This window comes from Oryzias latipes, chromosome 2 (genome assembly GCF_053564925.1).
Source record: "Oryzias latipes strain Hd-rR chromosome 2, Olatipes_Hd-rR_3.1".
NCBI lineage: Eukaryota > Metazoa > Chordata > Actinopteri > Beloniformes > Adrianichthyidae > Oryzias > Oryzias latipes.
Window position 1 is genome coordinate 6,352,214 of NC_136238.1, and position 24,430 is coordinate 6,376,643.

The 24,430-nt window shown below is 42.1% G+C and overlaps 2 protein-coding genes across 21 annotated transcripts in view; one reads left to right on the forward strand and one right to left on the reverse strand.

The window, feature by feature from the left end:
• The window catches only part of atp11a (ATPase phospholipid transporting 11A), a 44,251-nt gene extending 37,574 nt beyond the window's left edge, over positions 1-6,677 (reverse strand). For all 19 annotated transcript variants that reach the window (XM_078931337.1, XM_023966262.2, XM_023966259.2 and 16 more), the window contains exon 1: positions 6,224-6,677. In XM_078931337.1, the coding sequence (XP_078787463.1) occupies positions 6,224-6,268 (45 nt within the window). In that variant the 5' untranslated portion in view covers positions 6,269-6,677. The remainder of the gene's footprint in view (positions 1-6,223) is intronic.
• A 1,419-nt stretch (positions 6,678-8,096) lies between these two features.
• Positions 8,097-22,712, forward strand: tubgcp3 (tubulin gamma complex component 3). 2 transcript variants are annotated; one of them, XM_004066728.5, is made up of 23 exons: positions 8,097-8,319; positions 9,356-9,463; positions 10,427-10,494; positions 10,824-10,901; positions 11,032-11,234; positions 12,221-12,396; positions 13,281-13,393; positions 14,342-14,467; positions 14,554-14,622; positions 15,549-15,681; positions 15,764-15,930; positions 17,479-17,589; positions 17,668-17,776; positions 18,753-18,942; positions 19,019-19,154; positions 19,228-19,296; positions 19,383-19,518; positions 20,401-20,489; positions 20,620-20,751; positions 20,824-20,964; positions 21,049-21,165; positions 21,241-21,335; positions 21,904-22,712. In XM_004066728.5, the coding sequence occupies exons 1-23, from the start codon at positions 8,244-8,246 to the stop codon at positions 21,968-21,970; spliced, it is 2,709 nt and encodes a 902-aa protein (XP_004066776.1). In that variant the 5' UTR covers positions 8,097-8,243; the 3' UTR covers positions 21,971-22,712. The 2 variants fall into 2 exon arrangements, with proteins under 2 accessions (XP_004066776.1, XP_020564864.1); XM_020709205.3 differs by having other exon boundaries at positions 8,113-8,319; positions 14,554-14,670.
• The last annotated feature ends 1,718 nt before the right edge of the window (positions 22,713-24,430 follow it).

Genomic DNA, 24,430 nt, shown 5'->3' on the forward strand with positions numbered 1-24,430 from the left:
CGCCATATTTGTTGCACCGCTAATGTTGGATGCGAGGGGGCTGTAAGCTAGCAGGACAGAGCGTGAACTAGGCCATTTCGCAAAAGTCTGCGAAAATCGCGACAAATGGCAAACTATCAATATGCCAAAACAATCGTATGGCAGCTTGAAGTATTTAGCGAATCAAATAAATCCCTTTATGCACTTGACCAATCGGATGGAGCAGTTCACCTCAGTGACCTATCGGATGGAGCCTTTTATGTTAGATGTTCGCCCCCTTACGTAGACAAGGGTCATTTGGAGTGTAATTTACTTATTAAAATGATGTTTTTGCGTGTTTTGCTCTTGTATCACAAGTTATATCATCATCGCAATATCGATCACTAATATGACACATCGCGAGTTTTCCTTATATCGAGTGTAAACAAATGGATGATGGGAAATGGAGACAGGCTTTCTCCATCCCAAAAAAAAAAAAAAAAGAAACTCAGTGGTGGATTGCAGATGAACTCCTACGGTTTAAAAATAGATGAAAAGTGGGACTTCATTATTTGGGTCGCTAAAAAAAATGATGTACCTCACTCCAGAAAAACCGGTTTGTGGGAATTTAAGCTGCTGGCAAGAATCAACAAGTTGGGAAAGACTGAATAGTTTAGTGAGAGCCTCTCAAACTAGTTCTCCCTGAAGCCCCAAAGAAGAAAAGAAAAACAACGGAAGACCGGCGGAGGAGGGAGAGGAAGGAAAAAAAACTTCCATTTGAACCTTGCAGGTTCTAGTTCTTCATCGGTATGATTTGCTGCTCCTTCACAGTCGACTCCAAATAATCTGTTTGGTTGGTTTATTCTTCCTCCTGACCCAAATACGTCCACCACCAAAAAATAAAAAATAAAAAAAAAGGAGGGTTTCTATTTTCCATGGCAGTAACACACCCATATAGCTGAAAGTAACTGGATCCTTAAGTAATCGATTATTACAAAATAACCGTGGACACGCAGTGGTTTAAAAATAAATCCATTATCAGGATTATTTTCCTGCACTTCAACAACTTCTTTCACTCCGTTGTTTTTGGTAAACTTGGCGGCGCCGACGGTCAATAGCATTTGATTTAACAGTACAGAAACTGCAATAGACACGATGATGCATGGTTGACGTTCTCCGTTTGTAGACCGTGGCTATTTTGAAACTTTTTAATAATTTAAAACGGCAAATATGATGTCATCAATTTCCCCGCGTAAAAAAAAACAGCTTGCAAAGACTATTTATGAATCCCCGTGTTCTCACAATGCATTGTGGTCGCAGACACTTTTGAACAATTTCTGGGCCAATCGAAGTGTAGATTCAGACAAAAAAATAACTACTTGGTGCCCCACATAGTGCACTGAGTAGTAAAGAATTCGGACCCTTGAGGACGAGAACGCAGATGCCTACACGCCGAACGCTGCAGGGTTTTAGTCTAACCAAAAGAGAAGAGCGGCTGTTTTTTTTTTTTTTTTTTTTAAAGTAGCGCAGCATTGGATATGGAACGAACCATTTGATATGGTAAAGTATTTATAAGGATAATGGAAGTAGCACGCAGTTATGAAATACAAGTGATGCTGTGGCACGGTGTCCTTCCGCCACACTCTAGACATTATTAAGGTTCGAGTACCGACCACGCATAAATGCGCACAGGAATGTGTATGTGATACGCAAGGGCTCGTAGGACCCCCGACGTCGACACAAACAACGCTAATTCCTAACAAGTCCGCAGGATTCGGGGAGAGGGGGTCCGACGTGGCTTTCCCATTGTCGTTTAGTGTTCCCTACGACCCGTCGCCCGCAGAACGGCCGTGGTCATAGAGATGGTCTATGACCTTGACATTTCATGCGTGTCCCCGTACAGGCTTGGCCATTTCTCAACTGCAGACCCGCCTGTAAGAAACAGTCGGGATGTCTCACATTCCACCCGATTGCTGATTCTCCCATTTGATATGCACGTTTGCAAATGTAGAACTACCAGATAAATGTGTTACATACCGGAAAACGTTCACTTTTCAAGGAGAAAACTTAGTTTTCATTCCATTTTTAAACAAATCGGATGGCAAATCAAGGACGCTGAAAGCAAAAACCCTCAAAAAATCCGATGATGAAGCCCATTGAGACGACTTGTGAATTTGGGCTATACAAATACAATTAAACTGAATAATTGTGTGTGTAACTCAGCTCAATCACCTAGTTGTGTGAGTGTCTTCACACATTTTTTTTTGTCCTCCCATTTTTAGAGTCTTTAGTATGACTCAGCCTGGATTTGAACTTATGACCTTCCAGTCACAGGACAGACACTCTACCACAGGGCCACTGAGCTGGTTTTGTAGAGAACAAAGATGTTCAATGGGCGGTCACATGACATCATAGCTGTAAAGGATCACATTTTACACCAGAACTGCGCTCTGGCGCTCACAAACTCAGGTGTTGAGCTGCACCTTGGCTCATGAGGGTGGGGGCTTCTCCCAGAAGGCCCCCTCCCACGGAGCTGCCCCGCCGCAGATGACTCCAACACTTGTGACGGCAGCATCAGCCCACAACCAGCTAGTCAATTATTAACGCCGACGCAGAGCCAAAGGAATTCATGCGATCCGCTGGCCTCCGCGTCAACCGGGAGTCCACCTCAGTTTACCAGAGTTCAGACACGAGCGTTTCACAGCTCCAGCTACAACGAGCGGCGGCGAAACGACATGCACAGGTGGAGGGGGAGCAGGTAGAGAGACACAGCAGGTGGAGCATAAGCAGCAGCTTTGGGCGGATGGCTGTAAAGTGGATTAAGGGAACAGCAGTAACCCTTTAATCCAGCCAGGGAGGCCAGCAAGGCAGACGGAGGGGACGGCCGCTTCCTGCGGGGAATGCAGGCCGACCACGTTCACGCCGGCCGCTGGGACTTTTTCTCCTGCCAGAAACAAAGGATTTTCTCATCATGTGACGAAAACTATCGCACTAAAAAAGAAAATATTGACAGAACAACCTTAGAACCCAAAGATGAGCTGGAGTTTAGGGAACCAACAAACCCCAGATCTGATAAAAGATTATGTTCATGCGTTTTCAGGGAAAGTGAGACAAAGACCTCTTCTCCTGATTAAGTATAATGGATCTTAGAGTCAAAGCAAGCGAGTATTTTGCAGAAAATTAAAGACCCGCTCCAATGAAAATGGTCTTTGGTGTTTCTGTGTCACTTTTCTGATAATGGAGGACATCTATTAAGAAAATTACGGTTATAATCAGAGTTTATTCAAAATGTTGTGACTCATACGGGCAAAAGAAAACGCTGTTTGATGCAGAAAAAGGCGGGGCCACAAGCTCCCTGCTCCACCCAATTCTGATGAAGACAAACTAACTAAACAACTTAGTCTCTCATCGGAAGGGGAGACGCTTTTTATGAACCTAAAAAAACAAACAAAAATAAACGTTATGGTGAAGGAATCACTTTAAATTCAATGTGTGGAGCAGTAGAGAAAAAAAGATTTAAAACGAGTGAAAATTCTAGTACATCTACAAGTAGGCCAGCCGTCCTTGATCTGTTATCGGTGCCACTTCCTGTTGTCATGACGACTGGGAGATTGGCATTTGGTAGTTTCCTTCCAAACCGTCTGATGTCCCAAAGTTTTAAAGAAAGAAAAAAACAAGTGTGAAAATGTCACAGAAAGTTGTAAAAAAAAAAAAATAGACATCATTCATTTTAAGAAGATTAAATTAAAAAAAAAGACGTTTTAAAATATTTTAGCCTAAAAATAATCTCGGTTCGGGCGTCTTTTTGGATCGTTTCAATGTTCAATCTAAGGTTTTAACGCCTAAAGAGGAAACCTTTCCAGATGAAGAGGTTCTAAATAGACAATGTTTTACGAAACATCTTAAAAAAATAAAGTCAGATGATGCTAATTGAATTTCTCAACAACAGAACTTGTTCTCGACTCCTGGTGAAACCAAATCAACCCCTTTTGCCTCCTTTGGCTTCTATTCCAGGTAACGTTTGATGCTTTTTTTTTTTTATTTAAAATTGTCGCACACTGCAAACCATTTGATTTTAAAACTTATTTTTCCAAGATATTTTAAGTTTTTTTGTCCAAAGTTTTTTTTGTCTCATGAAGAGCCAAGATCTAGGAATAAGGAAATTCTTATTCAAATGAGTTACAATCAGTTTTGCTCAAAACTCTTTGGAAAATGTGATTTAAAGACAAAAAACTGTTATTGTAAAGCTTCGACTGGCATTTATTGCTGTTATTTCAGAAGCAAAAATGTAGATTTATGTTGTAAGAATTGGACTTAAGAACTTTTACCAATACTAATTATTATTTTGTTCACATTTTGTACTAAAATGAATCATTTTTACTCGTTTTTAATCCAAAATAATTACAATTATTTCCATAAAACTCAAAAATACACACCAATTCATTAGATCTAGGAAAAGATACTTTTTATTGGAACTTATTGTTTTTCATAAAAATTTCTTGTTCAGTAAAAATCTGTCCAAAACAGCCTCATCTTTCACACTGATGGGAACGCATCTGCACTGTATCAGCTGTCCTACTCATTTCAGATATTGTTTGTTTGTTTGTTTGCTGTTATTTTTAATACTTAAACCCACAAATGTCGCAGCACGGGAAGATCTGTTCTCCACGTTTGACCCGTCCGCATCCCGAAGGTCCATCTCAGTTTCACCCCGGGAAACTGCGGCGGTTCAAAACGGAAAAACTTGACAGCGAAAAGGCGGGAAAACGAACCAAAGCGTCCGGATTTAGCGTGTTGCTACAACAGCTGCTCATTGGACAGAACTGCAATGAACATAAATTGCCTTTAGGTTTGGAGTTTTGCACCGTCAGCCACCCCCCCCCCCCCCCGGTCCATTTTAACCACTTAGAGCGGCAGACCCCCCCCCCCCCCATCAGCTTCCCACATCCTCCTAATCTCTCCAGGTTTCTGCCTTCATGGCTTCACTTCTCCATCCATCTATTTAATCAGCCAATCGCAGCACAGCGAGGCTGAGCCAGCGTGGATCACAAAAGAACAACAACAACAACAACAACAACAAGAAGCGTGCAGGCAGGAGCACTTTCCATTGATTTGCCTTCAGGAAGGAAACAACTGGATTACATAATTCATGATCCATTAGAGAGCCGGGAGAGGAGCAGAATGTGACAGCAGCAGGACCCGATGACAAGTCTGCTGATGTGAACAAAAACTGCTCTCGTTTATCTCTATTTGGTCGTTTTATACGTGTGAAGCATCAAATAATGCAATATGTTTATCAAGAAACACTTGAATTTTGGCTTAATTAAGATTTTACATGCCTCAAATCTGACTGTGAAAATAGAAAGCGTGTTATTTTATTGTTGCATGCTATTAATAAGTCATAGAAAAACTGAATTTAATAGAACTTATTTATTATAAATAACATTTAATCAGATTGTTGAATAAAAAAACCTAATATATGGGGATAATATATTGCATTAAATGTTTATCCATTTTATACAATTGTATTATTTAAAATGCCTCAAATCTGACTTTTAACTTAGAGAACATGTTATTATATTGTTACGTGCGATTAAAAATCATAAAAATTGATTTAATAGAACTTGTATATTATAAATAACATTTAACAAGCTAAGGTTTGTTAAATAAACAAACCTTAGCTTGTGGAATTGGTTTTCTTAATTGAGGGCATATTTTTTAATAAACATATGCTTTTTTTTAAAATAAATTTTATGTAATTACTTTTAAATGTAAAAATGCGGGTTATTTATGGTCCTGTGCAACTAATAGTCAGAAAAACTTAAATGAATAGAACCTGTATCATTAACGCGGAATAAATAATTAAAAACTTGGTGAATTTTGGCTTATTTAAGAGCCCATTTAAAAAAAACTATATTACTTTTGATGTGTATTAATTCTATACCATTGTTTTGTTTTTACGCTGATTTTTAACAAGGAAAGCATGTTGTTTTTTACGGTCACGTGCCACTGATAAATCATAGAAAACCCGGATTTCAAAGACTGAAATGAGTTTTAAGCTATTTAATGTATATAGATAAAGTATTTAAAGGCATTTTATATACTTTGGAGTGAATTCTAACAAACATATCGACCTCCCGCCCCTCAACCAGACGTTCCCACTCCCTCCTGCGTGGGAAACTTAATCCGGATGAGCAGCTCCTTCGACATTTTTTGCCCGTTTCAACCCGTTTTTCCGGTGGGAAAAGTCTTCGGGCGGACTCACGTATCGGTTGATGAGGGTCCGCAGGGCGCTGAAGTCCACCCCCATCCTGCTACTCTGCGTGGCTCCCGGGAAGCTTCACTTTAGGGCTTTTTCCTGCTCCTTCTGTCCATGACCTCCTCCTCCTCCTCTCCTCTTCTTCTGAAGTTCTAGCAGCAGCGGCGGACCTGCGCTCTCCTTCACTGTCCACGCGGCTCTAAAGAAGCAGAAGCTGGCACCTTCCGAGGCGCGCGCGCGCAGCACCGACCTGATGCTCGACTCGAACCCAACTCCCACTAAGCCACTTGTGTCGGGAGGTTTTCTTTCATGTACGTCACACGGAGCCAGGTGGTGGCTCTGGCTTTGATGGACGCATGCGCTCTGGAGTCTTCGATGACTGATTGGATTGTGGCATCGAACAGGGGGGTAGGTGCGTCTACCTCTGGGGTATTTACCGGCCAGTGGCGCCTCTGAGGGGAGGGGAGGCAACTTGTGTGGACACCCAACTGCCCTTCCCACCCACGCATCAAAGGGGCGTGGCTTAACCGTAAACATTATTCTGAGAAATGCTCATGTCCAGTAAAGAAAAAGCAAATAAAAGCCGTTAGTTTTTTGGTTTTAGATTTTTTTTTTATTATAGAAAAAATAATAATGAATTTAAATTAAGTTTTTCACAATAAATCTACATTAAATACATGGCAAGCAAAAAGGAACATTTATAATATAATATAAAATAATATAATACTGGACACTCCACAATAAATTCAGATTATTTGGATAGAAACAAATTATTTTATTTATTTAATAAATGTGCAAACTGTATTTTTTTTCCCTTAAGTGTTGAAACTGTCCAAACATTTAAACAGCAAATGTAATTTCGGCTAAAATAAACCAGCTTTTCCATGAAGGACATTTTGGTGCACCGCCATCCTTAAATCTGATTTGTCGGAAGGAACTCTGTTGCTGCTAATGTGACTTCAAATGAATATTGGGGTGATGGTGGAAATTTTCTACATTAATTGTATGTAATAGATAGTTTCTTACAACAAATAATCAAATAATAAATAAAGAAAATATTTGCTAATTAATTCGTGTTTTCTGTTTTTTTTTTTAACTTTATTTGCATTTTTTATGATGTTTTTAATGTAAAAATAAGACAGTTGTGAGAAATTTTCAAATCCCTAATAACGGAAACGATGAACCGGTAGGAACAAACAAAAAAGGCCCTTGTTTCAATAGGGAAGTATTTTTTTCCATGGCGTGTCCGACACCGGGGACGCATTTCGGCGGGTAAATTGAACTGTCTCAATAAAGTTCTTTGTAATCAAAGCGGATGTTTCCTGTTAACTACTACACAATAAAACGCATCAAGACCTTTTCGAGACAAATTTTGTCATAAGATTGTTTTGGCACATTTAAAGTAACCATTTATTGGAATTTTCGCAGTCTTTTGCGATATGCATATAGCACAGCTTGATCTCGATAAACTTGCGATATATTGTGCAGGCCTATTGTCTACATTTTTTTGAGGTCTTCCACCACGTACTAGCCGTAAAATCTATTTTCTTTCTCTTTTTTTTGCACACATTGAAGGATAGCCTTACTGCAACCAAGAAAACATTTCATTTAAAAAATTGTGCAAAATAGTTATTTTCTACACAATAAAATACAATCATTTGTAGTTTTAATTATTTTTAACTATAATTTTAAATGCATGATTAAATGCAAATGCACCAAACACTCTACTGTTCATACTTTACCTATTATAAATATGCCTTTTAGAATTCAAGTATATAGTATATTAGTGAGGTTAATAACTGTCTTATTTGGAATCTTTTCTTTTATTTACTATTTTCTGTGCAATTCTGATAACTATGCTGAAGGCTCTTATTTTGAAGGGGGCAGGAAAAGGGTCACTTCAGATTCCGTCCTCCCCGCTACTTTGACTCGTAGTCGCTAAATGGCGTTGCTCATTGTGGGAGGCTGCGGTTAATAACTATTCCTTCCCTGCATTTGCGAATTGATCCCGTCTGTGGTGAAAACGATGGCGACGTTGGACCAGAAATCCCCCAACGTCCTCCTGCAGAGCCTGTGCTGCAGAATCACGGGGAAAAGCGAAGGTACGGGAGCCAGAGCTAGCATAGCCGCGACACCGCTACTTTGGCGAAGCTGCTTTGAAAACGACACTCTTTCAGGTTGAGGGTCAGATTGGCGGTTTAACTTGCTTCTTATTCATTTTAATGACTTTAAAATAACAGTTAGTGGGAACGGATTTATTCGGCACATGAAGTTGAAGCTTGACATTTATAAGTGACTAAATACAATCGTAAAGTCTCCCGCCGGCTAAACCCAGAGCGTTGCCGACGGAATTTGATCATCGTAAACCGGGTTTTCTGGCAATACATGTCAACAATTATTTGGTGATCCGCGTGGAATTTTTTGCTGAACTTTACTGCCAGCATTTGAAGGGGATCAAGCGAATCGTCTTAAAGGAATCCGTGGTTCGCAGGGAGCTCGGCCCGGGTTAGCCTGAATGTCAGGCTGCGGTCTTGATGCTGCAGCATCCCGCCTGACAGCTGCTGCGTTAAACCGCTATGCCGGGCTCGGGACCGCCGTTAGCTGGGCAGCGTTTCGGCAGCCCGTGCGGAACCACTGACTCCCGGCTGCAGGCCCCAGAAACGAGGCAAAAAAAATGTTAGGGCGAGGTTGTGAGGGGCTGCAAGCCAACGGGAGAGCGTGTAAACAGATGGATGATGGGAAGGGCGGCGGGGCTTACTTACTACTACGTGTCAACAGCCACAACACGGAGGCGAGTTTCAAATGAGCCTCTGCTGCTCTGCAACAACTGTGTCCTGGAAAACAACATGTTTTTAAACAGTTTTAAGGTCATAATCCTAACAAAATAAATAAAGAAAAAAACCAGGAAGGCTTTGAAAATAGATCAAAATATGACCAGAGTGAGACTTTAACAACTGAATTAAAAGCAGCATTGTCCAGTAATTCACAGTTACCGTTTTTAGTGACATAATTTGGTGAAAAAAATCAGAATTTCTTCCTTTTGTGTCCTAAAATGAAAACCATTGTTTTTGTTTGTTTGTTTGTTTTTTAAAGCATAAACTCTTTTGCTGATTTAATAAATATCTGTTTTTTGTGCAGCTGAAGTCGCCCACCAGTTTCAGTATGCCGTCCGAGTCATCGGCAACAACTACGCTCCCACTTTTGAGCGAGACGAGTTCCTGGTGTCGGAGAAGATCAAGAAGGAACGTGAGTGACCTTTGACCTCAGGAGGCTTTTTTTTTTTTTCTTCCTCTGCTGCATCTTTTCTGAATTTGGTCCCTTTAGCATCTGGCCTGTGCGGATAAACGTCAGACTCAGCAACGTTGAAAACCTTTATTGCCTCTCGGCAGCAAATATCTATTGACTTGCTTTGCAGTAGCGCTAGCGGGAAAACATTGATCTGAGCCTCGTCGCTCATCATCAAACTGAAATAGCACTTTCCAGGTTGCGGGGGCTGGACGTCTCCTGTGACTAATGGGATTTAAATAAGACTTCCAACCGAGGTTAACGTGCACCCCCCCTCTCTGTTACTGCAGACGACAGAATCCATCCAGGTATACTTTATTGATCCCAAACGGAATTATGATGGAGTTTGTTCCAGGAAGTCCAACAGAAAAGCCTCTTTAGTTGTGTTTGTCTGCAGCTCCAGGTGCCGGTCGGGATGCATTCAAACCTGGTTTTAGTTCGGGAAAAAATTAATTTCGTCCTTCGTCTTGCTTTCAACATTGTATATGTTTACACTTAGTAATATGCTTCTGTAAGAAAAAAATCTTATTGTAAAGTTTAATACTTGTCTTTAGTGTTTTTTCTAACGAACATATTTATTAAGAACATTTATTTAATTGAATTTTTATTTTATTTACAAAGTTGTATGTTTTTCTCATTTAAAAGTACCAATTTTTGTTGAATTAACACATTTATTTCATTTTATCAGTGCATGCTTTATAATATAGTTAACTTTTGACTGTAAGAGTTTGTCGGATTTGTTTTTATTTTACAAAAAAAACCAGAATTTAATTAAAAAGCTACGTTTCAGTTTTAATTTGTACTTCTATAAACTGAAACAAGCGTAAGGGTTTTTGATAGATGTGGACATGAAACCATCAGACGTTTGAGGCTGTGAAAGGAGCGTTGGATGGCGTCTAACTGTTGGTGTCGATGCTCCTGCAGTGGTGAAGCAGAGGAGGGAGGCGGACGCTGCTCTCTTCTCAGAGCTGCACCGAAAACTCCAGACTCAGGTGAGCGTTTTTCTACCCGCCAACAAGAATAAACCTCCAAAAACGACCCTGCTGGCTTCTGACGACACTATTTCAGCTGAGTTTGTAATACTAGATGAATAAATGAGGAAAAAACAAAATACGTGAAGACGAAAGGTTAAAAGTCCACATTTATTTGATTGTTGTCCATTTTTCTGTTTGTTTCTTGCCGTACTTTAATTTTAAAGCTATTGATGTTAGTAATTAATAAGCTATGATTTTTTTTTTTATTAAATTTGGTCAAAATTGAATCTTCTTTCATTTGATTGAAGGATGCTGGGCTTTTATTTTGACGGTTTTCCACCTTTCAGGGTGTTCTGAAGCACCGCTGGGCGGTTCTTTACCTGCTGCTGATTCTCTCTGAAGACCCCCGCAAACCATCCTCCAGGGTGAGCGCGCCCCCCCCCCACGACTCAAACACAATGTTTCTATCTTATTTCCTCTTCTGTCTTGTATAATTTCGCTGCGTCACGGATCGTCTCGCATCTTTACTACGCTGACCAAAGTGTCTCGTTTCAGGTTGGAAACTACGGGGGCCTGTTTGCCCAGGCCCTCCCCAGGGACGCCCACTCCACCCCGTTTTACTGCACTCGGCCCCAGAGCCTGTCGCTGGGTCACGGGGAACGGACCGCCGCCCTGGTGGGGAGCGTCGGGACCAGCGGGATTTCCAGCTTGGGGGTGTACACGCTGAACGGCCCCACGCCACAGTCGCTGCTGGGGGGGTAAGCTCTCTGGTCCGTTCACACAGAGGGGGCAGAAAGGAGGCGCACAAAGCGGTAGAAAATAACATTGTACTTTGCAAGGACGACTCTCACTTTTCCGCTGCTTTTTTTGTGATTTCTATTGTTTTAAGTTGTGAAGCACTTTGTGAATCTGAGAAAAGGGCTATATAAATAAAGATTTACTTACTTACTGCGTGGCGTGGCCGTGGCTTTTAGGAGAACAAACTCGTTAGTCTGTGGTCTAATAAAACCCACAGCGATGAAGCTAGCAGCAGCAGATGAACCGACCCGTAAAAAGGCTGTTTTAGCCGCCATTTAAGGCTGTTTCTGAGTTTTTATAGCTACATATGCACAAAGTGCAGAAAGCTGGTTGATTTGCACTAATGCAGTTTTTCATGTCAGTTTTCTGGATGCAAACTGAATAAAACCAGAATAAGAAGTTAGTTTACAGTTGAAACCATCAATTTGATAACATCCGTGACAAACATGAACCAGACTTTTCTGGTTCCAGAAAGATGAGTGAAGATGAAATGAAGTAAATAAAACAGGAGAAGAAGAAGTTAAAAAAGAAGGAAATCAAATAAATTAGTAGTACTGTAGTTTTATTGAAGTTTTTCCAGTTTTGGTCTTTTTTTTTTTTCTTTTTGCAAAAAAGCTGCGGTTTTAGAAGCTCTTTTAGTCCAAGAGTTTCTTTTCTCGCATTTTTTCAGGTTTAGGTTAAGAAATATTTTAATTTGGATTTTTTTTTCTGTTAAACTTTTTCTGAAACTCTAAAAGAGCCTTTTTTATTATTTTTATTTGTTCTTTTTCCTGCTCTTTCAGGTTTCATCCGAGGATATTTTTCTGTCTGACAGCCCCGTTCAGTGACTTTGAATAAAGAAATGCTACATTTGGATGTCGTTTTCATCGGGTTGTCTTATTGTGTTGTGTGTCTGCAGCGCACTTCCTTCAAGTGATGTGTTGGTTTTTTTGTTTCTATGTTTCAGTCAGGTGCCTCCGTCTGCCGCTGGAGCTGCTCCAACTCTGGGCTCACGGTTAGCCTGGGCTCTTCCCATAAGCTCCTCCCCTTCTGCATTGGCCCCGCCCAGCGCCCGACTTCCCCTCGGACCTCCGGTGCCGACGGCCAGAGTGATCCGTCCTCGCCAAGACGCCGATCTGACTGGTGAGCGATGCGGACACGCTCCGCAGTGTAAATCGGATTCATGAAGCCACGATTTTCAGATTTAATCATTTATTAGGGACTTTAATGAAAAAATAATACATTTCCCACAAAATGTTTAACTATTTTAATAAAAAAAACTCTAAGAAAAATAATTTCTGCTACAGAAATATTAGAAACAATCAATAAAAATTGATTCATGGGCTTTAAATTGTAAAAAAAAATAATAATAAATTTCATGGAGGTCAGAGAATGCAAATATTGAAAAACATTCTAGTAAAATGTGTTAATAAAATCTTTTATTGTATTTATAAATAGATACAGAAATGTTTACATTAAAGCCACTTATTTACAGAAATAAATAATGCAGTGTAGAAACATGTAACTTTCTAAATTAGGAAACATAAGCTCAAATGAATAAAATGAAGACATTTTCTGCTAAATATATTTTAAAGCAAACAAACTGTTAAAAATGTCCTTTGTTTCATTTAAACTTGTGTTTATTTTTTATGTTCTCTAATACAAATCATGATTTTTATCCTGTTTCTATCGTTAATCCATCAAATGTGAACTTTTAGAATAAATCTATAAATAAAATAAAAGCTCATCCTCTTCTTTAGACGTCCAGCTTTCACAATAAAAGCACAACAACCCAACACTTCCTGTTTTAATGAACAGAAAGGATAATTTTCCAGGTAAAATTAATAAAAGTCAGAGGATTTTTCTTCTTCTTCTTTAAAATTCATCACTTGCAGCTTTTCAAGGAAACCTAAAAAAAAAAATGTTTGGAAAAAGTTTAATTTGAATATTTATTAAGCTTTACAAAGTAAACCCCATTTCTAAGGTGGGTTTTTTTGGAGATGATGATTGAGTGACCTGTCCACCAGGTGAGGTCCACGAGGCTGCGCTGGTGCGGGACATCCTGTACGTCTTCCAGGGAATCGACGGGAAGTTCATCAAGATGAACGTCCAGGAGAACTGCTACAAAATCGACAGCAAGGTACTGACGGCCGCAGCCAGCAGAGGGGTGGGGGCTGCACTTTACCGGATCGATGTGAAGCTCTCTGGATAAAAGATGCCGTTTTTTGCCTTTGTGGTTTCATCAATGAGGAGTATTTTCTCCTAAACATAGACTCAGTGCTCCACCAGACCAAGATAAACGAGGCAGGAATAGAGATAATGGGATGTTTTTAGTTGTTTTTTTTAGTCTTCACACAAAAGCTGTCCTTCAGGACATGAAAATTTAATGCACCTTTTCCTTCAGAAGGTAAAAAAAAAAAACAATCGTCATCTTGATGACACTTCAGAGACGGAGCTTTGCACTCTTGAGCAAACCAAACGCAACCTTTAGTGCCTTATTTGATCTATCACTCAAAATGTAAAACTTTTATAGTGTGTGATATAAGCCCTGTAACAAACCATTAATAGTAAAAGGAATGCTAGAAAATGAAAATACTACCAATTACTGTTTTTGACAGTAATCAAAGGTGGTTAATATATCCAAAACAATATTCAAAACAGATTAATCCCAATAAAAAATCGTTCTTTTTTTCTTTCCTTTTCTGTAAACAACTTTTATTTTATGAGCGTACGATTCATTTGGACACTTCTCTAAGCCCATACAGTCGATTCAGAGGCTAGGAGGATGAGGCATCCCCAAAACGGGGCGGGGTCAAACGGGATCTGAGCAAAAAAAGTCCTTCCTTCTGCTCAGATCAAGCTTGATTCCTGGATTTTAAAAGCTCCTAAAAGCTTGTGAGTCGTTGGTCTCAGAAAATCCCATCACCTCGGGAAATATAAACAACTCACGCACGACATGAAAAAAAGTATCATAAATGTAATTATTGTTATTTCTGTTAGTATTGAGTCCAGCTCGTTGACGTCATAAAGTCGTTTTGAGAGTATTTGTTACGACTCTCCTCGACTCGAGCTGACGTTTCCTCACTAGGTGGTGCTATGCAAATCCCTGAGGGACACCAGCAGCAGACTGGCCGAACTGGGCTGGCTCCACAACAAAGTGCGGAAGTACACGGACGCCAGGAGCCTGGACCGGGCCTTCGGGTTGGTGGGGCAGGTGCGTGTGCTTCGGCTCCATCAGTGGTCCTTGTTCTTGGATGTATCCGCCCTTAACGCCCGTCTGCCTCTCTCCGTCTGCCTCAGAGCTTCTGTGCCGCGCTCCATCAGGAGCTGAAGGAGTACTACCGGCTCCTCTCGGTCCTCCACTCACAGGTAAACCCGCTACGGGAGGAGGAGGCGCCTCAAGTCCACCGTGTTTTTGTAAAAAATCCACACCTACGAAACCATCTTAGTCTGTTTTTCTGAAGAGAATTTTAGATATTCAACATGTTATGTGTGTGTGTGTGTGGTGGTGGTGGTGGTGGTGGTGGGGGGGGGGGGGTAAAAGACATGGACCCTTGATGCAAACGCAGTGGGTTCAACTCTGTGGTCGTAGCCATCTTTGAAACGCCTTTAAAAATTGGATAAATAGTGGGAAAGGTGACAGTCATACGAGGCCACGCCCCCTTTTTGGTCTGATCTTTTCATAAAAGGTACCTTCAAAAACGTCAGGTACAGTCGTCATAAATGTTATACCAAACGACAGAGAGGGCAAGTTTCATTGAAATTCGATTGTAAACAACCCCCAGTGGTCACTTTGGGGAACTGCGGCCGCATTTCCATTTTGAAATGAGCTTCATTTGGGAAGTTGGTGTTGTCCCACCATTAAAGCATATGAATTGCCAGGATTTATTTGTATTTTAAATGTATACATCAGCTTTGCAATAAATAGAATCTAGTAGTTTTCTGTCAGTGTCTTTCATTTTTGTGCGTTTTTAAAGTTTTAGTAAAACAAGAACTCAGTAAATCTTTCATTTTCCTATTTGTTTTTTCCGTGATAAAGAATCCGATTAGTAAATATCAAACCAATCTTTATTCATAAAATCATTGTCATTTAATCAAACTCTTTTTCAATTGATTTCTTGTGTTTTTAAGCAGTTTTTAGTTGGTTTTTAATGTAAGACTTTATGGTTTTTTGGGTGAAAATTCCATTTTTTTTCCAGGTCACATTAATAATTAAGTGCAAAAATGTTTTTTTGTGTTTGTTTTTTTCCTCTTCAAAACCAAACGAGGGCATGAATGTTGTGTTTGTGGTGCAGCTGCAGGTGGAGGACGAACACGGCGTGACCATGTGCACCGAGAGCAGTTTGACCCTCAGGAGGCTGCTGGTCTGGATGTACGACCCCAAGGTTCGCCTCAAAACGCTCGCCGCCCTCGTCGACTTCTGCCAAGGTGGGTTTGACCCTCCGGAAACGGTCCAGGCTGCTCGACGGCTTCACCTCACCCCAGGTGGCTTTTTATCCGCCCGTCTCAGGCCGAAAGGGGGGCGAGCTGGCCTCGGCGGTCCACGCTTACGGCAAAACGGGCGACCCTCAGATGAGGGCGCTGGTTCAGCACATCCTCTGCCTGGTGTCACACCCCATCCTCAACTTCCTGTACCGGTGGATCTACGACGGGGAGCTGGAGGACACCTACCACGAGGTACGCAGCTCAGGGAGGTCACCTCCACGAAAAAGAGGGCGTGGCCCAAAGGAGGAGAGGATAGAGCTGCCTCTTAAATGAGGACTGATGGTCGGCGTGTAATGGAAACCGAGGTGATGGATGCGTCCGCCCGCCCGCCCTTTTTCCTCTTTGTGTTTCTCCTGAAGGGGATTTATGGATCCAGCGGTAAACGGTTTCTGGACTGGATTTAAAGTCCGTGTTTAAGAGCGCCGAGACGGAGTTATTCAACCTTTTAGGAGCTAATTAACCCCCTGAGGGAAAAAAAAACCACACAGCGACTCAAATAAAAAATGTTCACGGGTCAGTTTCTTCTCTACTTTTTGTTCAGCTCTTTTGTGGTTTTCAGTTTTTAGCGGGTCATATTTGGGCGTTTTGGTTGTTCACATTTAACCTTTAAAAGACTTGGCTGTTAAAAGTCCCACTCTGATCCTCTTTAGCCAAAACCCAATTTGTAGGACATAGTCTCTGCAGAGCGGACAGATTCCAGCTCAGACGATGACGGCAAAGACGTACGCCGATCAGTTTGTCTGTAGCTGGAAGCTTGTGGCCCCGCCCACTGTTGCTGCTGCGTCAAACTTCCAAGCTTTTCCCAGCGGCATTTTTTCCGTCTGCTCCTGATTCACAAAGATGAACGTAGAAATACTCAGAAATGCAATTTTAGGCTGATTTTTATGTTCAAAGCTCCATTTTCATTGGCGTGTGTCTTTAATGGGACTGAGAAAATTCCTCATATGAAGCAGATTTAACCCTTTCTCTTTTGTTTTAGAGATACATTTACTTAGTTCTAGGTTCTGCAATAATAAAAACTTGACTTGGACGAACAAGTAACGCCCTTTTTGCTTCACATCGTCCCTTAAGACCATTCATTTCTGAGGATGGACGCCCCGTTCAGGCATGATCCATCGTGAACCGTGGTCACTTACGAAAGAAAGAAAGAAAAAATCTATTAGTAGTACTTTATTGTTGTTTGTTTTTTTAAATAAATGTAACAACAATTTGATATCCGTGTGACATGTTGTCATGGTAACCTCCAGCTCGCTGTGCTGCAGCTTGAGTGTGAGGACGGGGGGGGGGGGGTTGCTTTGGATGCTAAACGTCATGCTAAAAGCATCATTTCAGGGAAATATGTTCCAACTTTCTGTTGCTATGGCAACCAAGTGGTGGACGGACTCCCTGCAGCCAATCAGAATCCAGTATTGACTGGATTCCACTTTTGATACCAATTCTTTTTTTTTTTTTCAGCTTTTAGTCATTTTTAAATTATCCTCTTAAACTTTTTGGTTTTGCTGTTAAAAATATCTCAAAACCAGAATTAATTTTTGTAGAATTTAAGGTTTTTTTTGGTAGTTTTTAGGAGCAGCAGCAAAGTTAAGATTGAACATCGGGCTCAGATTCCTGTTGGATGTCTGTAGATGTTTTCTTGCTCCAGGTCCTCCAGTTTTTGTTTTTTTTAAGATCTTTCCTAAACATCAGGAAAACATCTGGTCGTTGGCTCAAATCCAAACTCGTGCTGTTGTTTTTCCGCAGTTCTTCGTAGCTTCAGACCCCAACGTGAAGACGGACCGTCTGTGGCACGACAAGTACTCCCTCAGGAAGTCCATGATCCCCTCCTTCATCACCATGGACCAGGCCCGCAAGGTAGCTAACAGTTAGAAAACGCTCACGCCAAACGCCCCGCTGCTGCTGACTCCGCCTCCTCCCTCGCCCCCCCCGCAGGTGCTGCTCATCGGAAAGTCCATCAACTTCCTGCATCAGGTCTGTCACGACAGAACGCCGCCCGGCAAGATCACGCCAGCCTCCAAACCTGCAGACACGCCCAAAGACGGTAGGTGTGCGTCGCTCGAAGGAGAGGATTTCAAAGTAAGAGTTTTCCACCTTCAAGAGGATGGATGATCTTACGGCTCGCATCCTTTAGTTGGAGTGGAGCAGTTCAGCTGACCTGAAATCCGTCTGATTAGGATGCAACAGCTAAGACTGACGCTATGGTTCTTCCAGAAACGTGCCACATGTTGATCATTCTTCTCTTTCAGATTTCAGTTTCTATTTGAATCAGCTGATTAAAAAAAAAACAGCACACATTTCTCTGCAATGAAGTTCTTCTGGGAAAGGGAGGAGCCGAAATTCTTTCTTTTCTCGTTTTGACTCCCTCGCTTGTCGGGTCAAAGAAAACTATGTACAAAAAGAAATCAATTAAATGTATAGAAGTTTGGCGCCCCCTTGTGGCTGGAGATGAACTGATCTCCTTTAGACGACCAGCTATGCAGGTTTATCCCATGTAGACATTTGTTAACCTGAAATCTCCCGATCGCTGCATCCTACTAAACGAAGACCGGCATCTATAGAGGACATTTGAGATTTTTCAAGTGTGCCAGATGTGAGGGGGGCGGGCCTCTGGGAATTGTAGTTTTTTTGTTTGAATTGTGTTTTCTTTTCTTTTAATTGTTTTTCTCAGGTGTTTAAGAGGATTTAAGTGCACACTGAGAATATAGGGCAGTCTTTATGTTTAGGATGAAGAATATTATCAGTTATTAATTAGGTCAGGACACTTCAACAAGCCACATACCAAAATAAAAGCTTTGAAAATAATTTTAATGGTTTAAAAATGGAGTTTTCATTGTTTTTAAGTGCTCAAATTTAAAACAATTCTCTGATTAAATGCTAAATGGAGTAATAAGATTGCTGGCACAGCCTGAGCTCTTCGGTTTGTGTATTTATTAGCCTCCTAGTGGTTGTATTGTGAACTTTGCTGGCTCCAGTTATTGTCAGATCGAAGCTGAAACCGGCTCCATGCTTCCTCGTAGCTGCAGAGCTCCTGTCCGACCTGGAGGGGGCGTTCCAGGAGAAAATCGATGCCGCTTATTTCGACACCAGCAAATATCTGCTGGATGTCCTGAACCGCAACTACCTGCTTCTGGAGCACCTCCAGGCCATGAGGCGATACCTGCTGCTGGGCCAGGGGGACTTCATCCGACACCTGATGGATCTGCTGAAGTGAGACGCTCTGCGTGACGCCGCTCGGACGCCGAAACGACATTCGATTGATCTTTCTGTTTTCATGTACCGGCAGGCCTGAACTGGCTCGCCCTGCTACCACCTTATACCAACACAACCTGACCGGTATCCTGGAGACGGCCATCAGAGCCACCAACGCGCAGTACGACAACGCCGAGATCCTGAAGAGGCTTGACGTGCGCCTGCTGGAGGTAACGATCGGACAGCGGGGAGCCGTTAGCCGCTGCCCACTGCGCCGTCTCACCTTGCCGTCCTCACCTGCAGGTGTCCCCCGGCGATACGGGCTGGGACGTCTTCAGCCTGGACTATCACGTGGACGGCCCCATCGCCACGGTGACTTGTTTTCCTCCGTTCCTCTCTGCGTTTTTTATTTTATTTTTTTACGTGGCTCTGATGTCGGTCGCTCTTGTGTGCGTCAGGTGTTCACCAGGGAGTGCATGGGCCACTACCTGCGCGTCTTCAACTTCCTGTGGAGGGCCAAAAGGATGGAGTACACGCTCACCGACATCTGGAAGGGACAGATGTGCAACGCCAAGCTGCTCAAAACCATGCCCGGTGTGTGAATACCATCACACACTCACCAGCGTGTGTGTAAATTCATTTGACAGAGTTAGGTGAATGTAAAAAGCCCCTGCATCGAGGTTGATGCTTTTATTTTGAAAACGCTTTCAAATTGATGCTTCTTTTATGTTTAAAATTAGGGATATTTTTGAGCTGAAAAAAACAATTAATTGTATCTTTTTGTGACATCCACACAGTTTGATTTTTCTTAATTTTAAATATGTTTGGATCAGAAAAACAAACATTTTTTCTGGTATTGGGAGGAAAACAGTTGAATCTCTTTAAAGCTGAGAAAAGTTTTTCCGAATAAAGATAAAAATGAATAAAATCTTCAGATAAATAATGTTTATTTGATGACAAACCACTACTACGTTTTTTGTTTTTTTTTATTTCAGCTGCAGGATGTGATTCAACACAAAAATACTAAAAACAATTAAAAAAAAGTTTCCAAAATTTTCAGATAAATTCGAGGAATAATCAGAAACACAACTTTTCTTTTTTATTGTATTTATTTCATTCCCACAAAACTCAAAACAATGAAAGTGGAACAGAAAGAGGAAAACAAATAATTTCTGTCGCTTTTACTTAATTAATGAAGCCCTTTTACCCCCCCCCCCCCCCTCAAAACAATAAACAAAAAGAATAAAAAATGACAGATGGTGGATTTCTTTGTTTAAACACAAAATAACATTTTAAATGATTTATAGTTTTGGAAAATTACATTTTAGACTTTTTGGATTTGTGATACTGCAGATTAAAGCACAACTTTCTAAGGGAAAATTAAAATTTCTGCAGACTTTTTGCCCAAACTGACATTTTATAAACATTTTTTTATAGCCAAGTGACGATTTGACTTTGATCTTTGTGTCCTTCCAGAACTGTCCGGCGTCCTGCATCAGTGTCACATCTTGGCCTCGGAGATGGTCCACTTCATCCACCAAATGCAGTACTACATCACCTTTGAGGTCAGGCCATTGGCGGCGCCGCCACACGCCGTAACGCTGCAGTTCCAGACATTTGCCCGTGCCGTAAATCTGTTGTTGAGGTGGGAGGCGTGACTTGTGTGGTGGCGTGCTGCCGTTGGGCTGCGTCTAGGTCCTGGAGTGTTCGCGGGACGAGCTGTGGAACAAGGTGCAGCAGGCCCAGGATCTGGATCACATCATCGCGGCTCACGAAGTCTTCCTGGACACCATCATCTCCAGATGCCTGCTGGACAACAACAGCAGGGTAAGGCCCCGCCTTCCCCCTTCCTCCCCGCCTCCCACTTTCGGATGCTAAACGCCGTTTTTGCCGCCTCAGTCTCTCCTGAACCAGCTGAGGGCCATTTTTGACCAGATCATCGAGTTCCAGAACGCCCAGGACTCGCTGTACCGCTCCGCCCTGGAGGAGCTGGCCCTCCGCCTGCAGTACGAGGAGAAGAAGCGGCAGAGAGAGGAGGAGGTGAGAGGAGGAGGAGGAGGAGGAGCTGCTCGGTGAGTGAAGATGAGGAGGTTCGTCTCAATGCCGCTTCCTCTGCCGCCACAGGGGGAGTGGGGGGTGACGGCCGAACAGGAAGCCGAGGAGAAGAGGCGGGTCCAGGAGTTCCAGGGCACCATTCCAAAGATGCGCTCCCAGCTCCAAATCCTCACTCACTTCTACCAGGTGGGGGGGGGGTCCGGACCCGGGTTCTTATTCCCAGACGGGCCTGTGAGTTCTGACCCTGTCTGTGCTCCTCAGAGCATCGTGCAGCAGTTCCTGGTGCTGCTGACGACCAGCCCGGACGAGAGCTTACGCTTCCTGAGCTTCAGGCTGGACTTCAACGAGCACTACAGGTCAGTGCGTCGCCGCCGCTCCTTGAACCCGAACCCCCCCCATCCACGTGATCCACAGACACAAACAGGAAGTGCAGAAGGGAGCCTAAGAACCAAAGACTTCTCTATTCAAACTGTTTTTTTTCTGTTTTTCTAAACCAACGAAGAGGGGAGCCAGGAAGCAGGTGAGGCTGGTAGAGTGAGGGTCTCCGTAGCAACGAACTGAAAATCCTCCGTTTAGTCCAACAGGCAGCAGAAGAAAACGATTTAATCTGATGCTTCTGTCCGTTTGTCCTCTGTCAATAAAGTTTTTTTCTGTTGTTTTAACTGTAGCTTCAGGGAATAAAGCAAATTGACAGAAAACAAAAGTATACCCTTTTATATCTTCGGGGGGGGGGGGGGGGGGGGGGGGCAAATACTTTTTTTTTTTTTGTGGTTAAAATGGGAATTTTATTTTGAAAGTCTCTCTAGCGTGGAGGCAAACGTTCAAAAGCAGCAGAGCATCAAATCATTTGTGCCCCGCCCCCATTTTCCCCCATGCTTTTTTGTTAAGGTTGTTTTTTTAAATAAACTTTTAACTGCCCCGCAGGGCCAGAGAGCCGAGGCTGCGCGCGTCCATCGGTGCCACGAGGGGGCGGCGGCTGTCATACATCTGACAGAGCACCGTGGCAACACGCCCCCGTCCGAACGCCACGCAGGACCCCGGTGGCAAAGTGATGACGTCGGCAGAGACGGCTCTGATGAGGTCAGCTGGGCGGCACCTCCCCCCCTCCAGGAAGACAAGGACTTCCTAAACCTGCAGGTCACCTCGGAGTCTGGTGACGGCGTGAGGAGGCGGCGCCGTCGGAGCGAGCTCTCCGACCCACACAAGGCCTCACGGCACGCCTTAACCACAGCAGAACACTGTGCGTCCACGCCACCATGGAGGCGTTTCCTCGCAAGGGCTCCACCCACCCAGGTGTGACGCGTTTCCTGTCCGTGCTGTTTGCAGTGTTTCCAATCGAACTTTATTTAAACACACTGACCTGACGGCAAGCACGCCGTCTCACCTGTGACGGCTTTTCCAGGTGTTTCTTTCTCCAAATGTAAATATTCCTCGTCAAAGGATTATTTTCTATGTAGAGACTTTACAGAAAGTATTTATTGTTTGGATTTGTTTTTCTACCCGACGAAGGAGGACGACCTTCTGCATCGTTTCCGTTCTCCCTCATGAACCTTTAGCATCTCCTGGCTCCATTGAAGGTCGTGACGTTTTTTTACTTTTCTGGCTGCGTTGATGCTGCGTTAGGTCTGCAGGCCTTTGACGGGTTCACAAACGTACCGGCGTGGAACCCGGAAGCGAGCGGGGCGATGCCGTTCAGATACCATCCATCCGTTTAATAAAAATGTTTTTATGGATTTGTTGTGGCTTGATTCACTCTGAAGCTCCGACACTGCCCCCTTCTGGCAGAGGAGTGGTACTTCCAGCAGTTTCATTCCTGAATCTTTTTTTTAATCAAATATTTGAGATTTTAATAAAAATAATATATATATATATATAGTTTGGTTAGTTGAAAAATCCCCAAAACATAGTAAATTATGGGGGAAAAAAATCATTTTTACATTTTTATCCATTCAACGTTTTTTTCCACCCACACTTTTGCTCAATTTTGGAAGTTACACAAATAATTTCTCCATCTAATCTTTTAGATTAGCCTTTAAAATGAGTTAATTACAATAATCTGGAGCAAATTGGATGCCAATAATCTCAGTTTATCTTTAAATCAACAGAGTTCGTGTAAATTCATTTATTTATTTGTTGCTTTCATGAAAATTGATGATCAAATGTTTACATGTTTCTCTTACATCTTGAACATTTTCATGATTAGAAGGGAGCAGAATTGAAGAATACAATTCTTATAATTATGTGCTCCCATAAAGACCAGATGTTAAAAGTTAGGAAAAAAGATCTGATAAAAAAAAGTTAATGATTTGACTTGAAACTGATTTAATCTGACAAAAAAACAACTGGAAAATAATTCAAAAACACCACACAAAAAAACATGGGATGAGAAAACAAAAAGGTTTTAAAAAAGAAAATCACTGTTTCTGTTTGAATATTTGAAAAAAAAAAAAGGAAGTGGTACAAATCAAACTTTATAAAAGTGTTTACATTTAATTAGCCTTTTCTGATCATTTAACCTTGAAACCTTGAACGTTGTTGGGTTTACGTTGAAGGACAATCATAGATTCAATCAAGGCTGCAGTGGATGCAGTTTATTTTTCGCTGAAACCGTCTTTGTGGAGGACAGCTTTTAGAAAATAAAAACAATAATAAAGGGTGAAGATGAGCTTCTTTTGGCGGCTGAGTCCCGTGGCGTCAAACTGAGACGACCAGCAACGTCCGGGAGAAAATCTGTCTGAAAACGCCTCCGATCCTCCAGGAAGAGTGAAGAAGGTGAGGAAGACGTCCCTGTTCAGACCTTTTGAGGACTGATCACCTGTAGCTTAAGTTCCAGAAACTTCTATTTTGTAATCATGTTAAAGTAGAGTCCAGGGGCCTGTTTCAGAAAGGAGGTTCAACCAACTCTGAGGTTGAACTTGAACTCTGAGTTGGTCAACCGGGAGATTAACAACTCTGAGTTTTCTGTTTCAGATAAGCTGATCGGAGTTAGGTCAATCAACTCTGAGTGGACTGATTTGGAGGTAAGCGTGCGCACCGCGACTATGAGAAGCCATTATCAATGGAGCGCAGATATCACGAGTCACTATGGTAACCGTGAAACAAAGAGGTCTGCATATTTTTCGCCAGCTGAACTTGACGTGCTGCTGCAGAGTTACAGTGAATATGAGCACATATTCCAGAAGAAAAGCAACACCGCTGCATCTGCAAAACAGAGACAGTTAGCGTGGAAAACATAGCTGCTCAAGTTAATGCCTAAGTTTGCATTTAAATCATTGTTATAAAATATTGGCTGTAATAACTTTTTAAATAGCGTAAGGTGTGAAATAAAAATGGCGATTTTTAGTTGTACTTTTGAAGTGTTATTCCTGGAGTAAATGCATGAAATGCTGCATAGTGTACAGAACCAATCTGGGGGAAAAATGCATTTAACGTCGGTAATGTTTAGAGGACT